The sequence below is a fragment of the Apodemus sylvaticus genome, chromosome 15 (genome assembly GCF_947179515.1).
Source record: "Apodemus sylvaticus chromosome 15, mApoSyl1.1, whole genome shotgun sequence".
Taxonomy (NCBI): domain Eukaryota; kingdom Metazoa; phylum Chordata; class Mammalia; order Rodentia; family Muridae; genus Apodemus; species Apodemus sylvaticus.
In genome coordinates, this window is record NC_067486.1 from 67,272,469 (window position 1) to 67,291,416 (window position 18,948).

At 43.8% G+C, this 18,948-nt stretch overlaps 1 protein-coding gene across 1 annotated transcript in view; it reads right to left on the reverse strand.

Annotated features, from left to right (window-relative positions):
* Positions 1-3,372: 3,372 nt before the first annotated feature.
* Positions 3,373-18,948, reverse strand: part of Snx4 (sorting nexin 4) — a 55,797-nt gene continuing 40,221 nt past the window's right edge. Inside the window, 8 exon segments of the mRNA XM_052158531.1 lie at positions 3,373-4,484; positions 7,243-7,357; positions 9,146-9,291; positions 10,655-10,754; positions 13,686-13,775; positions 16,949-16,994; positions 16,997-17,013; positions 18,798-18,859. Coding sequence (XP_052014491.1) covers positions 4,437-4,484; positions 7,243-7,357; positions 9,146-9,291; positions 10,655-10,754; positions 13,686-13,775; positions 16,949-16,994; positions 16,997-17,013; positions 18,798-18,859 — 624 coding nt within the window. The 3' untranslated portion in view covers positions 3,373-4,436.

Sequence of the window (18,948 nt, forward strand, 5' to 3'; positions counted from 1 at the left end):
ATCATATACCAGCTCACGCTTAGGAAGGAACTGGAGAGGAATCTGCAACTGTAACTGCCTGGGTAACTGAAGCAGCGCGTTCACCTCAGGCTGCTCCTGGTCACCTGTCTGTCTCCCAGTAGTCACCGGTCTCCCAGTAACTCCCAGTGCATCCTCCCAGGCAACTGGAGAGGCAAGAAAGTGGCAGCCACAGGCTGTGGGAAAGCCACACAGGCTAACTGGCTACGAGTCATTTCTCTCTAAACTACTTAAGGCTTTTTGTTTGATTCTGGGGGTGGGGCAGGGATGGGGTCTAACCATGTTGTCTATGCTGGTCAGGAATTCAGATTCCAGTGATCAGATTGGCCTTGACTTTGGATTATCCCACCCCCTCCCCCTCCCCACTTCCCCAGTGCTGAGATTAGAGGTGTGAGCCGTCATACCTGGCCTTAGTCTTTAAAACAAGATCCTGGAATCCCGTCTCTGAAAGAACTGCTTCGTTTTCAGGGCTCTGTAGATTTGAATCAAAGGCCCGAACACGACAGGAGTGTACCATGTCTGTTGATGTGGGAGATCTTGATGCCTTGTACTGGCCGGTTTTGTGTGTCAACTTGACACAGGCTGGAGTTATCGCAGAGAAAGGACCCTCCCTTGAGGAAATGCCTCCATGAGATCCAGCTGTAAGGCATTTTCTCAATTAGTGATCAAGGGGGGAGGGTTCCTAGGCTGGTAGTCTTAGGTTCTATAAGAGAGCAGGCTGAGCAAGCCAGGGGAAGCAAGCCAGTAAGTAACATCCCTCCATGGCCTCTGCATCAGCTCCTGCTTCCTGACCTGCTTGAGTTCCAGTCCTGACTTCCTTTGGTGATGAAGAGCAATGTAGAAATGTAAGTTGAATAAACCCTTTCCTCCTCAACTTGCTTCTTGGTCATGTTTGTGCAGGAATAGAAACCCTAAGACACACCTCTATAACTGATAGATGAAATAGAACAAAACAAATTACAATAAAGAAAACACTTTACCACCACAGTATAGAGACGTATATATTGGCCTACACGGATTCCCTGCAGCTATTTTAACACATACAGGACATTTTTTATATACTGAACTCTTCCCATCTTAGCCCTTCACTGTTCTTTGGATGTGCAATGGTAAGAAACAGAGATAAAATGCTTTGTTGTGCTAAAACCATGCACTTATCAGCTTTAGTAACCTAGGCCCTCCAACGGCTCTGAGCTGTATACACGCCCACTGTTTTGTTTTTTAATAAATCAATTTATTAAGTGTAGTTTAGTGGTATTAATTACATTCATAATGCCATACAAAATGATGGCAATGATTACTTAGTTCTTTTCACTTTATTAATCCAAAATTCTACCTCCAGTCCTGGCAACCACCCTTCTAATCCCTGTCCCAATGGTTGGGACCTCAGTGCCACATAGCTGTGACCACAGCATTTGTCTATGTGTGGCTTAGTCAATACTGTGTAATGCATTAAAGGTTAGTCCACATCACAGCATGTGTTAAGATTTCTTTCCTTTTACGTGTTGAAAGATACTCCAGTCAATATATCAAAAAAATGATACTTAATTTTATCTATCTATCTATCTATCTATCTATCTATCTATCTACCTACCTACCTATCTATCTACCTACCTACCTACCTACCTATCTATCTATTTTTCCAGACAGGGTTTCTCTGTGTAGCCCTGGCTGTCCTGGAACTCACTCTGTAGGTCATGCTGGCCTAGAACTCAGAAATCCACCTGCCTCTGCCTCCCAAGGGCTGGGATTAAAGGCATGTGCCACCACTGCCCGGCTTACTTTTTATTTGGTTTTTATCTATCTATCTATCTATCTATCTATCTATCTATCTATCTATCTATCGGATTCGGTTTTTTAGAGACAGGGTTTCTCTATATAGCCCTGGCTGTCCTGGAACTCACTCTGTAAACCAGGTTGGCCTCGAACTAGGAAATCCACCTGCCTCTGCCTCCCAAAGTGCTGGGATTACAGGTGTGCACCACCACTGCCCTGCTTACTTAACTTTTTAAAACCTATTTGTTTATCAATCAATATTTATGCCAGGTGGCGGTGGTGCACACCTTTGATCCCTGCATTCCAGCACTGCAGAGGCAAGTGGGTCTGAGTTCAAGAACAGAAAACACAGAGAAACCCAGTCTCAAAAAATAAAATAAAATAAACACCAAAACCAAACCAAACCAAACCAAAAGCAACCCCCCAGCCGCTTCCATGTTCTAGGCACTGTGAGTGCCACTGCTGTGCACACAGGCGTGCCCACCTTTGGAGACCCTGTTCTCCATGCTTTCGAGTATTTACTCAGCAATCGGCAGCACTGAAACAATGGTTCTTTCTTCCTTTCCCTGAGGCAGGGTGTCCCATGCAGTCCAGTCTGTCCTCTAACTCTCTAAGTGACCCACGAGCCAGCTGGGCTTCTGATCCTCCAGCCTCTGCCTCCTGAGCCTGAGTTCTCGGTTCGAGGAATCAAGGCCAAGTTTTCTCTCCAGCTAGGCGAGCATTCTACCAATGGAGACGGCGGGGAGCTCATCTGTGGGCTGAGGGCCCTGCTGTTTCAGCCTTGTGTAGCCGTGACTACAGGCACATGCACCACCACACCTGGCTTTAATTTCATCTTTCAAAACACATACCATAAATCTAAACAAACAAAACAAACACCATCACCCACCCCAAAAAACCCTGTCACATTCTAGTAAAAGTCATTTTACAAAAGAGGCTTTTTTGTGGGTAGGGGGAAGGCTTCACTTGGTAGCTAGCTCATGCTGGCCTGGAACTATGTAGTCTAGGCCGGCCTCAAACTTGTGTTCCCTGCCTCTCCCACCTGAGTGCTGAGATTACACGTGTGGACGAGCACTCTGAACTGAACATAGACTGCACATGTGGAGGAGTGCACTCTAGGAGCTACAACCCAAGCCTTCGGCTGTGATTTTAACCACCACATAGAAGGGTGTTTTGTTAATCAACAGAGGTTGGCGCACACAGAAGAAAATGTGTATCCACACTGGCAAGTTTTGCTTCTACCAATGTCATCTGAGCAAAGCCAAGCGTGGTGGCTCATGCCTTTAATCACAGCACCAACTTGGGTGACAGAGATAGGTGCTCTTCTGAGGCAGAGATAGGTTTTTGTGTCTAGCCTTGTCTATAAAACCAGCTCCAGAATTGGCCTGGGCTACATGAAACCCTCTTTCAAAAAGAACCAAACCAGAGCAAAACCAGAGTAAAAAAAAATTCAATCTTTCCTAATTATTTCTCAAAACACAAACATTAGGTCACTTTAAAATATAATATGGCATGCACTATTTTCTCACAGAAAATCAGATATTTACATATATGGATCGTCTTAAAATAATACAAACCTTCTGGAAATAAACACGACACTTCCTTTATTATATAAGTTTGGCAAACAGCACAAAAACCCAGCAACATTTTGAACATGTAAAAAAGTCAAATGTCAAACATACTGAGTATAGTTTTAAAACATTAGAAATAATGAGTGCACGGTTAGGATTCTGCAAGCTAGTGCTTGGCTTCTGAACATGTACCATAAAATGCACATTACAACACAACAACACAATTTATCTTTACAAAAATCATAGCCAGGCAATAGAAAAGCACACTGATGGTGAAGGTACCAGCCCACGTGTTCACTACGAGTGTCTTACACATGGAAATGCTACATCTCGTAGCCTGAAATGCCATGTGCGCAGAGCCAAGCAGAAGAAACTGAGGCTTGCTGCTGAAATTAACAAGTATTTGAGAATAATAATGTTCAATTAAAACTTTCTATACAGCAATTTCTAGATCATAATAATGTATTTATTCCACTGCAAATCCAAGAAGCTGAGACTTCATTGTTGGCAGTATAAAATTTCTGACCAGTATCAAAATTTTGGTGAAACACAAACTGAAGGCATTTTCTAGTGTTGCAGACGGAACAGGAAGGAAAACCTTAGACTTCACAACAAGTTTCTGCTGAGCTTTGTTAAACCAACAGCTCAACTCTAAGGCAAGATAAAACAACCCTACAGCAGAAGTGGGTCCTACAAAGTAAATACAAGGATCTGGTCTTGGGAAGAACTCCCCCATGAAGAGGTCTACACAGTCGGCATGGAGAGGAGCACATGGAAGTTAACTCACATCCTGATGGGCAGGCCCTAGTTCAGAAGCCCGACTAACCATCTGTTGGTGTATCTTATTAAATTAACTTCTGTGGAAACAGCACCAGTCCCCAAAACTTCAAATTATAACATTTATTCTTCATTAAAAGGTATCATTTTGTGCTATATGAACACAACTATGCTTAAGGACAGCGGATTTGTTCCATTTACTGTATGCTTTTATGTATTAGGGAGCAACTGAATTTCTTTTACTTGTGCTTCGTTTTGGGGCGCTTTGATTGAAGAGAAAGTCACTTCACAGGATTACATCTTGCTGAAGCATTCCTTAGCATTGGTCCAAACCTGAATTCCCTGAGAACAAAAGACACTTTGTAATGTGATTCTACACAACAGACCCACAGCCACTACCACAGCGCCTGGGCATCTGCACACAGCCCTTTAACATCAGACGTCTGCAGTGTCTACTCTCATACTGGATCTTGAGAGAAATGAGAGGGACACAAATGGGACCAAAGAAGTCAGATTATCCCTAGTTGCAGATGATGAAAGACAGGAAGGTTCTACCTGGGCCAACACTATGAGGCCCTATCCTGAGAGAAGAAATGAAGTGAGGTGCCCCACTCCCAGTGTGTAAATAAGGGATTTTAAAAAAAGAAAACCATGATAGATCTCAGCAAGCACACATAATCCAGAAGTCTCCGAGGGAAGGAGAAATGTGTGTATTTTCTAGTGACTATAGAGATCACAATACCCCAAAGGATGCACATTAGAGTGGAACAGGGGTATTTTTAAAAGGCATCTTGGTAGTTGGTGGTTGGAGGGCTTTTTACTTAGTATGTTCTGAGTCACTGAAATTTTCATTATATCTGTGATATTTTTATAATACTTAAAATCTGTAAGGCACATGAAAAATCAATTTTTAACTTGTTTGTTTTGGGATAGGGTCATATTATGTAGCCCTGGATGGCCAGGAACTCACCATATAGACAGCCTCAAACTCACAGAGACCTGCCTGCCTCTGCCCCCAAAGTGCCAGAATTAAAAGGTATATAGCACCATGCCTGGCCAATTCCTTTTTTAATCGTCAGCCCAGGCTGGAGAGACAGCTTGGTGGTTAAGGTGTGCTCCTGCAGAGGACCTGAGTCTGGTTCCTAGCACCCCATCAGGCTGCTCACAATCATGACCTCAGCTGTTGGAGGCACCCATGTGCACAAACCCCCATGCAACACACACACACAAATACACTATTACAAGTAAGCTTAAGCCTACTTTAAGGAAAGAAAAAAGAAAAAAACCCAAAAGCTTTAGCCTACTTGATAAATTAGATGATAACTCATTATATAAAGGTTAATCAAAACACTGAGAAGTACTATTTACTTTTGTGTTGTTTTGGAGACAGGCGCGGGCTACTCTTAAACTCAGTAAGTGGGAACTTCTGATCCTCCTGTCTCAGACCTACCTCCTCAGTCTGGGACTATAAGGGGCCATCAGCATGTTCCATGGTATGTGGTGCTGAGGACTGGTTACAGGGCTCCCTCCTTATGTGCTAGGGGAGTGTCTGCAGCCAACGTTAAAATGCTCTATGATTTGTCAGCTTTTGTTTTGTTTCATTACTGCTGCAATTCAGCCATCTAATTATATCTAATTAAAAGCTCGAGTTATAGTTCATTAACAATGATATTTTATGTAACTAGATATGTAGAATATAGATACTCATTTACCCAAGGTAAACTAGCACTAATCTTTACCAGCTGTGCTACCGCCTGGGAAGTGGAGGCAGAAGTGAGAGTTTGAGGTGACCCTGTACTGCATAGTTTCAGGCTAGCCTGGGATACATAGTGAATTCATGTCAAGCCTAGGCTATAGAGTGAGTTCAAAACAGTTAGCTTGAGCTACATGGCTTGACTTTGAACTCCTGTTCAGCGTAGGCATGACCCTGGGGGAAAAAGATACATGTAAATGGATCTAAATAAATAAAAAAAAAAACTGTCAAATTTCAAATATAACAATCTATTGTACTTAAGAACATACACAAAAAATGTTGGGATTCTATGGCATCATTCTTAGGAAATAAAAGGAATAGACATTCCTATTAAGCTCTTGCAGTAGTTATTCTAGAATATGCATAAGAATTATCTGTGTGGTTTGTGATAAGAACACCAGACATACAGACTGCCTTAGTTACTACATTCTCCTGAGCTAATGCAAGCTAAATTACTGTATATGCTAGACAGCGATGTTCAGACACTGGAAACAAGTTTCTGTAATGGGGGGAACACAAGGTGCACAGATGAACCCTTGGTGCCACAAAGCACATATGCGTGCATGCATGTACACACACACACACACACACACACACACACACACACACAAGTGCGCGGGCCACAGGCTCTGGCTGCCCCAGCAGATCTAGGACGAGATTCCAGAAGTGAAGGAGTGCTTGCTATCATGTTCCCAATGCTGCTGCAGAAGGTTTCCTCCAGCTTCCAGGGGCATCTGTCACTCCAGAGCAGGGCTGTAGTCTCTGTAAAACTTACTGTATTGCCAAGCCATAACCACAGCCCCCATAATGCTTCTATTTTCTGTTACAGCATCTGACACTAAGGGGGAATGGTGCTCAAGAACAGTGTGTATGTAAACAAAGTTATGTAGTGATGTAGTGACTTTCACACACAACCATAAACAGGTACAACCTTGGAGACACAGTAACCAACATTTGGGTTAGTTCGTTCTTACAAAATCAGACTGTGAAATTAGGAAAAGTTAGTAAGAGAACTTGCATAGTGCATAAGCCCTTTCCTTCTTACTTTTTATCTCTCTGTGGCAAACATATGCCACAGTGTGTGGGGGTCATGTGGAGGTCAGAGGACAACCTGCAAGAACTGGAGAGGATTCTGTGGGTCAGATCTGATAACAGCACCAGGCCCACGAAACCACCACACTGGCACTTTATTTTCTGAGCGAGGTTCTCATGTGCTTTAGGCTGAGAAAGATCTTACATTTCCAACTCTCCTGTCTCTAGCTCCTGCTTCAGGTAGCCCTCCACTAACTAAGCTACTTCCCTCGGATGCCTCCCTGAAGGAAGCTGCATGCTCACAGGGCTGCGTACCTTTTTGCACATGCTGATCTGCATGACAGCATAGCTGATGAGGGCTTCCTTTAGGTCCCGGTTCTTTTGTTCTTTGAAGCGTTCGATATCAGCCCATGCATTTTTCACGAATTCTCTGAAATAAAAATCCATAGTCATGCTTATTCTCATATAAAGACTATACATTACATGCCCAATCAACCTGTTTGTATAGTCATTTTCTCCAAACTGAAATATCCTAATACTTCTCTAATACAGGGGAGAAGGAAGCTAAGGCCATGTGTAAGGATGTGGATTCAGGAAGCTGTAAGACCTACAAGGCCCCTTTCAAGGTCACAAAAGCAGTGAACGAACTGGGCAAAGCTTCACTTCTGTGGAGCCACCTGCAAGCAGGGCAGGGCTCCAGGGCTGTGTCTTGTTAAACCCCAATGAACTCACTGGCTCACCAAGCTAAGGTACTGTCTCTGTGGTGTGTCATCTGTGCCCTAACAGGAGTAAGCAGACATCTGTTCATCTCCTCAGGATAAGTTGTGCCATAGTTTCTTAAAATTATGTAGGAGAAAAAGCTATTGCTTGTATAAGACAGGTGCTTTTCCTTTTCCTAAATGTATGTTAGAGGAAAACAGGTGTGTCCAGACACTCTCCCATATTATGTTTAATGTTTCTATGTACACTAATACTTTCTGCCGCAACAGCTCCACCTTCCAACAGAAGACGGGTTCAGTTCCAGCACTCACATGACAGCTCACGACTGGACCTGACACCCTCTTCACAGAAGACTGGGGTTCAGTTCCAGCACACACATGACAGCTCACGACTGGACCTGACACCCTCTTCACAGAAGACTGGGGTTCAGTTCCAGCACACACATGACAGCTCACGACTGGACCTGACACCTCTTCTGGCCTTCACTGGCACTAAGCATGTTCATTGTGCCCATACATACATGAGGCAAATCACTAACACATGTAAACTGAAAGGAAGTCGTAAATAGCACTCTGGGCCTTAAACTCTGATTGCAGGGCTCCGTGGCAGGCTCCTGTGGCCCAGCTACTAGGGAGGCTCAAGTGGAAGGGGACTTGGACCCTGGGAGTTCACACAGGTTTAGGTAACACAGTGACTGAGCCCCCAACCCTAACCAAATGAATGTCTGAGTAACAATCCCTATAGGCACCTTTTATTACAGTAATAAAAACTGACTTAGACTTTTTTAAGAGTACACAGTTCCAAAAATTAATCCACTTTTAAAAAATCTTTTTTTCAAGACAGGGTATCTCTGCCCTGGCAGTCTTGGAACACACTTTGTAAAGCAGGCTGGCCTTAGACTCGGAGCTCTGCCTGCCTGCTGCCTCCTGAGGAATAAAAGGTTCGCACTGCGATACCCAGCTGAAACAGTGGATTTCTGTGTTAATCTACTTCTCATTTAGAAAAAAAGAGAAAGAAAGGGAGCCAAATGATGAAAGCAGATCTCTGAGATCTGAATTTCCAGAAATATTTATGAAAACAATATTCCAAGCCTTTATGCAAGGTTTAAAGGGGATACACCTCTCACAGTTACTCACACTGAAGGTCCCATGAACCCAGTGACAGTCACTGACCAGCCACCACTCAGTACCAACAGGCACACTACAGAACAAGTTCCATGCCGTGATAGTCTGGGAGAGTAGGATTCCCCTGTGAGGTGGCACTGATGCTGTGCTCTGCAGACGATCAGGCACATAGAATGCGTAAAGAACACAATCAAAAAGTCTAAGAACAATGAAATACAGTCCTGACACTCCCACACCCCGCATACCACAACTGTGTCTAGACTCTAGCTTTGCCGTCAGCACAGTCAGCATCCAGGGACGGCACAAAGCAGGGCTGTCACTGCAGAATACCTAGTCCATCACGGCTAACGTTGTTAAGCATCACAGCATTTTACCTGCCTTCCAGATTTTTAGACTTCAGCTGCTGTTCCCCTTCATTTATCTGCTCCTCTAGCACCTTTATCCTGGCTTCTCTTTGCTCTGGAGTTTCTTGACCAAAGAGTTTGGTAGTCATTCCCTTCAATGAGAATGTTCGCACAGTCTGAAAGGAAACAGAAACAGATGAACACATGAGGTCTGGTACCCACAGCGGGACATTACTCAGCCAGAGGGAAAGAATTCCAGCATGGTCCACAAGCCAGACGACTCGAAGGGCATCCTGACAGGACAGCCAGAGACAAGCACTGTCTGACTCTACTGAAGTGGGATATCAAGGAGTCGGTCAGTCAGAGGCAGAAAGTGGACTGTGGTTTCTAGGACTGGAGAAGACTGGAGCTTTCAATAGGAACAGTTTAATTTCAAAATATGCAAATGTTCTGAGATCGGTCACAAACAATGTAATTATACCTGACTATACTTGAAAACAGTCATTATAGAACTGCCTTTCGGAGACAGGGGCTCACTATGTAGACCAGAAGCTTCCGACTCTACATGTAGACTGCCTGCCTCTGCCTCCTGTGCTGGCTTCCCGACAAGTGCGTTTAGACTGAGCACCTGTCTGTGAGCTGAGTGACGGAGAGGCTGTGTGCCCTTGCTGCTGCCCTGTTTCTAGCTCCTTCTTACAGCACATCAGTCAGTGTATTCTAGCCAGCTGGCTGGACTGCACAGAGAGGTTTATTTAAGATGCACAGTTTTCTTCACAAGGACATACCACACCATTAGGCACTAAAGAGTATATAATACATTCCCTTCTTAGCAGAGATGTACTGATTCTGATTGGGTAAAATTTTCCAAGGTAAACTGAGTTTTAAAAACATTTTAATTTTTAAAATGTATAAGTGCATGGCTCCCACAGAAGCCAGAAGATGGGATCATGGGATCAGATGTCCCCTGAAGCTGGAGGTCAATGTGATTGTGAGTTTCCTGACTTAAGTGCTTGAAATCAAATCTGGTACCTCTCTCTACAAGAGCAGCAAGTGCCCCAGCCCCCGAACTAAAATCCCCATAAAACACCTTGCACATTTTTGATGGCTGTTACCTTTTTACATCAAGAAAGCACCTAAACGGGGCAGGAGAGATGGCTCAGTGGTTAAGAACATCTGTTGTTCTTTCAAAAGACTCAGGTTTGGTTCCCAGCAATCACTCCAGGAGAACACTGGCTGACAACTGCCTGAAACTCCAGTTCTAAGGTGTCCAATGCCCTTTCCTGGCTTCTGCAGGTGTGGCACACGTACACACAGACACATGCACACGAACACATGCACACACACTTGTAATAAGGCTTTTTTTAAAAGGTAAGGGAAGTCAAGACACTGTACTCTATAAAGTGATTCTGTAATTTTAAACTTTCCAGGAAAAAAAAAGGCAACCGGTATCAAGACCCTCCTAAGGCACAGGTATCTCGCACATCACAACTGCATCCCTACCCCACCCCCTCCAGCACCAGAGGCCTGAAGAGCACTCACCCCAGTGGCCAGCTCCTCGCACTGCTGTTTTTTGGAAGCCAGGTCTTGAGCAGCCGTCTCCAGGTCATACTGCATGAGCTCATGCTTCCTGCACACAGCCCTGGGGCGCAAGGACAGCCATTAAGAAGTTTTGGCTTCCGTAACGTATCAGAAATGTTTTCAGGGGTGCAGGGAGACACAGTCATAATGTTCCAGAGCTTTTCTGAGTATAACTTTTAAGTTTAAAATCTAGCAGCCCAATCCTGAAAATTAAATCTAGCAGTACCTAAGCATAAAAACTTTACCTATCTATAAACAAAGGATGGCTTACATAATTATTTTAATAAATGTACTACTAATTGTTTAGTACGCAACAATCTTTTTTCTGAAACAGTCTCTGAGTGTGGTCAAACCCTCCTGCTATTTCCTCCACCTCCTTCTCATGTATAGTTCCCACTCTGCCCAGCTCAAGAGCTCACTCGGGGGTCTCATGTGGCAAGTGAGTATTCTTTAAAAGGGCAAGATCTCAGAGTTGTCTTCTTTTCCATTCTAGAAATATCTCAGTCTTAGATCATCATAATAATGACCTATGCTTATTATAAAAATAATTCTAATACAGAAGTGCACAAAATAACTCCCCATAACCCTTCTGTGCATACATAATCCACACACTGAAATCAGTCTAACCTTCGAGAACTCAGCTAGGCATTTATGACACGCACCCACACCTCCACTGTGTTGATACTTCACACTGAGCCATGAACTGTGGACATCTTTTCATGTCAACACACAGTAATCATTTTAGTGATTTGTAGGAACTACTCAGAATTTCACTGTATTCAGCAACTTTCTATGGCTTCATAACTTGAAAACCTATTTTGGGCCTGGAGAGATGGCTCAGTGGTTAAAGAGCACTGACTGCTCTTCCGAAGGTCCTGAGTTCAAATTCCAGCAACCACATGGTGGCTCACGACCACCAGTAATGAGATCTAATGCCCTCTTCTAGGGTGTCTGAAGACAACTACAGTGTACTTACATAATAAATAAATAACCACTAAAGAAACACAACAACCTATCTTGGTGAACTTGTTTCTATGTAAGGCAGGTAGGAAAAAAGCTAACTGCCTGCTAGTGTTCTCATGCTGACAACTTCAAAAATACAGCTCTTCTGTATCCCCAATAAAAATGTTATTTCAAATATGTTTTTAAAATTGTGTGTGTGTGTGTGTGTGCACGTGCGCAGGCATATGTCCTAGTATGTTCATGTGAGTTGTAAGTGCAGGTGTCTGCAGAGACCAGCGGTCCTGGATTTCCTGGTAGTGGAGTTACAGGTAGTAACTGTACTGAGAACTGAACTTGGTCCTCAGAAGAGCAGAATAAACGTAATCACTAAATCAACTCTCCATCTCTCAACAGAATTCTCCCCCCCCCCCGCCCCCCATTTGAGAACGGGGTCTTATTGCTATGCACTCATGGCCAGCCTGGAACTCACTCCATAGACCAGGCTGGCCGTGACCTCACAGAGACCCATGTGCCTCTCTACCTTCCACCTTTTGTGACTGGAGGGGTGCACACCATGCCCAGCCTCCAACAGAATTTTTATATGGCTTTTCAATGTGACAAAAAGCTAGTCAAAAGCTAAGCCTTTCAGAAAAATGACTTTTTTAACTTGAATTGAGAAAAAAAAAATCAAGCTGAGAAATGGTGAAGCATGCCTTTAATCCCAGCATGTGGGAGGCAGAGGCAGGCATATTTCTCTTGAGTTCAAGACCAAACTGGTCGGCATAGTGAATTCTAGGACAGTCAGAGCTACACAGAGAAACCCCTTCTTGGAAAAACAACAAAACAAAACAACAACAAAACCAAGAGAGGAAGAGAGAATGGTAGTCTGAATGAGAATGGTCCCTGTGTGTCCACACGGACAATTGACTAAGTGGCGAAACTGCCTGGGAAGATTTAGGAGGTGTGTCACCAGGGGTGTGCTCTGAGGTGTCACAAGCCCACGCCACTCCAGTTAGTGCTATTTCTCTACCCCCCCCCCCACCTGCCCATCTGCCGCCAGGCTCCCACTATGATGATCATGGACGAGCTTTAAAAACTGAAAGCAAGCCCCCAATTAAATGGTTTCTTTTGTAAGCTGCCTCATCATAGTGTCTCTTCAGAGCAACAGAAAAGTAACTTAAGACACGGAGGAGAGAGGAGCGAACACACTAACTTTTGCATATCCAGTAAGTCTATCTAGCAGAGAACTAGGTTTGTCTCTGTAGGGCTCTACATTCTGCTTGTATTTTGGGCCCAATTTTCTTTTTCTTTTTTTCTTTTTTTTCTGAGACAGGGTTTCTCTGTGGAGTCCTGGCTGTCCTGGAACTCACTCTGTAGACCAGGCTGGCCTCAAACTCAGAAACCCCTCCCAAGTGCTGGGATTACAGGTGTGCGCCACCACGCCCAGCTTGGACCCAATTTTCAAACTGGAAAAAGCAGAAAGAAACTGGCCAGAAGCACCCAACAGGAAGATCTTCTGAAGAAGATGCTTTATGGGTAGAATGTCTTGTTCTTGTTTTAACTCCAGTGTGGGCTTTGGGGCTACTTCAGACTGTCCACAGCAGCTGACTGGGACTACCTTGTGCTCTGGCAGGAGCGTGATTCTGGCAGTGGCAGGTAGGTTCTGTGATTGTGTGATGCTTAGATTTCTGGGGCTTTTCAGAGGGCAGATAAATGCTAGGGCCCCAAGAGGCATAAGGGGTTGTTGGCTGTTTGCTGGTCAGGGTTTGTTTAGTAGTTGTGTGTGAAAAGGAAACAAGAAATTAGATACCCTGATGGCGAAGATCAAACCTGCCCCAGGAAGTTGTCTAATGGCAGTGTTTCCCCCTCCCGTCTATCCTTTTCTTCTTGCCTTCCTAGTGCTTGGGGGTTGAAAGGGAGAAAGAAAAAAAGTATGCACAAATTAGCCAAAGTGTGGCTCCCTTGGGACCTCACTACAGGCTGTGACACAGGGAAATCATTTAAAAAGCAATTCCTGTCTACACGTGCAGGCCTGCCATTAGATACCCACCGAAGTGCTTCTGCATAAAACAGATACTCCTTCAGCTGGTCTGCATAGTGCTCTTCGTCTTCCAAAATGTCATCAATAGAAGATGCATACCTGTATAAGAAACAAGGCATAAATACTCTGTGTGGAGGTGTATTAATGTTCTAAAAAGTGGCAGCTTACAAGCACCAATAACTCCATCTCTAGGGGATCCCCACTCTCTCCTGGTCTCTGTGGGCACATGAACATGCATGTCATCACACACACAAGGACACACACAAAAGATGAATAATTTTTTAAAATATTTTTAAAGAGCTAGTTAATTTGAATATGGCATAAGAAAAACTAATATTTAAAGAAAATATTTTCCTCCCTCTGAGTAGCTTATGGTGCACTGACTGAGTTACAGTGTAAAAGTAAGGGTTTTGTATAGGTTCACTGTGGCAGGACTGAGTCAAGCTAATTAATACACCCATTACCTCACATACTCATCTTATTCATGATGAGAGCATTTAATACTTTTTCTTTTTCTTTCTCTTTTCTTTCTTTCTTTTTTTTTTTCTTTTGAGACAGGGTTTCTCTGTGTAGCCCTGGCTGTCCTGGAACTCACTCTGTAGACTAGGCTGGCCTTGAACTCAGAAATCCGCCTGCCTCTGCTGAAGGGGCTTAAAAAGGAGAGGATAGGGGGTTAAGGGAGTGTGGCACAGTGGCGTGGGAAAGCGGGTGCCAGGCAGGCCCCTGTCCAGGCACCTCTTCTCCCTGAGGGACCATACACACACAGGCATGGTATAGAATAGAGTTTATTCAGAGTAGGGGATGGGAGTTAGGGGGAGAGAGAGAGAGAGAGAGAGAGAGAGAGAGAGAGAGAGAGAGAGAGAGAGAGAGAGAGAGAGAGAGAGAGAAAGAGAGAAAGAGAGAAAGAGAGAGAGAGAGAGAGAGAGAGAGAGAGAGAGAGAGAGAGAAGAGAGAAAGAGAGAAAGAGAGAAAGAGAGAAAGAGAGAAAGAGAGAAAGAGAGAAAGAGAGAAAGAGAGAAAGAGAGAAGAGAGAGAAAGAGAGAAAGAGAGAAAGAGAGAAAGAGAGAAAGAGAGAAAGAGAGAAAGAGAAGAGAAGAGAAGAGAAGGTCGGCCATGACCATGTGGAGGGGGAGGAGAGCCCAAGGGGCAGAGAGGTGAGAATATGTGGGAGAGCGGAGAGCAAAGAGAGAGAGGAGGGGCAAGTAGCCCCCCTTATAGTGGGCCAGATCTCTGGGGCGGGGCATACCTGGTTATTGCCAGGTAGGTGTGGGGTGGAGCTTAGACAGAACCCCAACATCTGCCTCCCAAGTGCTGGGATTAAAGATGTGCGCCACCACTGCCCGGCTACCTTTTCTTTTTCTTATTGCTTTAAAAGACTTATTTAAATATAGTAATTATATTTTATTGGTAAGAGAGGGTGTGTGTGTGTGTGTGTGTGTGTGTGTGTGTATATGTAGTTCACAGTAGAAGTCAGAGAACAACTTTGAGACATTGGTCCTTTCCTTTCACGTGGAACCTGAGGACCAAACTCCAGTCATAAAACTTAGAAGCGAGGACCTTTACCTACTGAACCCCCTCACTGGCCTTAATGTTGTCTTTTCTTTTTTAATTTAATTTTTTTTTGTTTAGATAAAACTTCCACATATGCCTTATAAACTTACATTCAAAGAAAAAAAAAATTGAGGTCTCATTTAAGTGTCCTCAGACTCCCTGTGCAGTGAGGGACCTTCTGGTTCTCCTGCCTCTGCCTTCCCAGTGCCTGGATGATCAGTGGGTCAGCATGGCGCTGGGTACTGAACCCTGACCCTACCGACTGTGCTGTCCCTAAGGCCCTGGAACAGTGCATGAGTGCGTGCGCGTCAGTGGAGTTAGGTACATGTGTATTGTACAACTTCTCCAGAACTTTGTCAGTTTCCCCAACAGAAAAGGTGCCATATACAGCATTAACTTCTATGAATTTTACATTAAGAGTTCTTTTTCCTCTCTGGGCATGGTGATGCATGCCTTTAATCTCAGCACTCAGGAGGCAGAGGGAGGCAGTAGCCAGGACTGTGTGGAGACTACCTAAAAACAAACAAAAACCCCCAAATCTCTTTCCTTTGTACACTTTCTTTAATATTCTCCTAAAAGCAACTCTCCTAAAAGCAACAATTTAGTTTTTCTATAACTTATAAAGTAATCTAAATGGAATTACTTTTAATATAAAGTATGGGATCTCTTTATGGCTATAATATAGCTCACAATTAATCTTCAAGCTAGATTATTTGTCAAAACTGGTTTTGTGCTATTTCAACCTCAGGGAGTTTAGATTAGTTTTTGTCTGTTTTTAAAACAGGATCTCACGCCATCTTGCCATGTCCTTGACCTCAGAGCATTAGTCTGAAATGCCAGTTTCAGACTATAATATTCTTTTACATTCTGGATGAGAAATGTCGCTCTTAAACAACAGCAAACCCTACTATTTATGACGCAGCTTCCCCACCCAGAATGCACTCTGACGCCTCCAGGAAGCCCATCAGCAGAGCTCTCCAAAGCACCTGCCCTGAGCTGGGCCTCGCAGGCTCCGGGCATCAGTCCTTCACCCTGGATCACCCCACTCACCCCCACGGTGTCAGCTACAGTTCTGACATCTTGGGGTTAGGGACCCTGGCGGGTTCTCCCGTCAGCAACTTTCAGCTTTCCAGGTTATCCTGCCAGGGAGCCCAAGTTCTCTGAGTCAGGAGGGACTCAGGGCCAGTCTTCCCAGCGCTGGCTGGCAGTGCCGGCCCTACTATGTGACACGGGCCGCAGAGGCTGGGAGGTGAAGAACCATCTCAAAATATTTATTACTGGACTGGAGAGATGACTCAGTGGTTAAGAGCACTGATTGCTCTTCCAGAGGTCCTGAGTTCAATTCCAGCAACCATCTAGTATTTAGATCTGATGCCATCTTCTGGTGTGTCTGAAGATAGCTACAGTGGACTCATATACATTAATAAATAAATAAATCTTCAAAAAGAAAAGAAAATATTTATTATTGACAGTGTTAAAGTATGTCAAATAACATCTCTGTAGACACTGAAATCCACCTACAGATTTTCTTTCTTCTGTCACTACATGAATTAGGCCAGTTTTGGGATACATGTATTAACTAATCTTGCATTCCTGAGAAGAACAAGTTCTATCTATATATGCACGATGTTTCTGTAAGTTCCAGTAAACCTTCAGAAAGATCAAAGGGCAAGCTCACTCGCTCGCCCCACGCAGGCCCAGCTGCTCGCCCTGGTACTCACACGTCCATGTGATGCCCAGCACTCTGCAGTCCATCGCCCATTTCTTCTCAATGGCGCTCCATTCACTAGAAGAAAGAAAGAACAAAAATACCATGAGCTAGCTCAATGGGATATTATTCAATGGAACGGTTTGCAAGATCCTTTTCTAGCTAGGACTCATACTTAGATTTATTGTCTGTGATTCAAGTCCACTGGTTTTCCCTTCAAATGTAATAATTAAAGTAGAACACCAATGCACAAAGCTAGGGATATAGCTTAGCTGGTGAAATACCTAACTTCTCTTGCTCCAAACCCCAATCTTAGGACCATCTGACTAAATGTGGTAGCACATCCTGCAATCCCAGCATTTGAAAGGCAGCAGAAAGCTCGGAAGCTCAAGGTCATCTTTGACTACATGAAAAATTTAAGGCCAGCCTAGGCTACATGAGACTTCAAAACAACAACAGCCAGGTGGTGGTGCACATCTTTAATCCCAGCACCTGGGAGGCAGAGGCAAGAAGATCTCTGTAAGTTCTAGGCTAGTCTTGGTCTACATAGTAAGTTCCAGACCAGGCAGGGCTACACAGTGAGATTGATGTCTCTAATGACCTAGGGGTTGAGCCCCAGCACTCAGAGGCCAACCCACAAACTCCAGTTCCAGAGGAACTTCTGGTCTCCATAGGCACGAGGCACACAGGTAATACACATACATACACACAGGCAAAACACCCCTAATATAAAATAAATTAAAAAGTATTAGAGCCGGGCAGTGGTAGCACACACCTTTAATCTCAGTACTTGGGAGGCAGAGGCAGGAGGATTTCTGAGTTTGAGGCCAGCCTGGTCTACAGAGTGAGTTCTGGGACAGCCAGGGCTACACAGAGAAATCCTATCTCAAAAAACCAAACAAATAAAAATAGATAAACAAACAAATAAATAAATGTATTAGAGATGATTTAAGCAACCAAATAGGAAAGTCTCTCCCTCTCTCCCTCTCTCTCTTTCTCTCTCTCTCTCTCTCTCACACACACACACACACACACACACACACACACACCAGTTTGGTACTGAGGACTGAACCCAGGGCCTCACATCTAGACAACTGTTCTACCACTGAGCCTTTACACTCCTCTTGCCAAAGTCTTCATATATTATAAAATAATAAGAATAAAAGAAAGTATCCAATTATATTAGAGAGCAGTTTCCAGTGATTTTCCCCAGGCAATCAACAGAAAAAGTAAAAGGCCTTGTGCCCTGCAGTCAGGAATCTCACCAGTATATAGATTTTCCTCCCCACTTTTTTGTTTACAGATGCCTTTAAGATAAAAGTATTTATTTGAAAAGTGAAAGCTGTTGCTTCGGGACATCACTGAATACTGTTCTGCCAGGCATGATAAAACATGGCTGTAAATCTCAACATTTGAGGGGCAGAGATAGGTGGATTGTTTTAAGTCTGAGATAAGCTTGGGCTACATATAAGGAGTTCTAGGCCAGCCGAAGCTACAGGGTTCTCAAAGCATCAGGAGTCTAGGGATCAGAGTGTGGATAGCAGGCAGTCAGCTGATATGATTGCCTGTCTGTGATCCTAGCGCTTAGCTAGCTAGACTAGTCCACACCAGTGAGTCTAGACTCAAAAGCTCGCTCAGTGACAAGGCAGAGAGTAATGAAAAGACTCCCAAGTGAGCCTCTGGCTTCTACATACACGTGCACATACTCACATCTGAGCACACACACACAACTAGATAGATATTCTGCCGACTCATACATTATAAAAGCTTTAAAATACTGTTTTTAAGCCAAAAACAGTATTGGAGCTTAATAATTAAGCTTAATAATTGGAGCTTAATATTTATATTCATATGATACTTACCTAAAAACTCTCCCATAATTCCCATGTACTTTATATACACCATAGAGTCGATCTGCTACTCTCTGAAATATTTAACAGAAATTGGTATTAGGTTGAAATCATATATAGATTACTTTTTAAAAATTCATATACATTTGTAAGAGATGAAAAA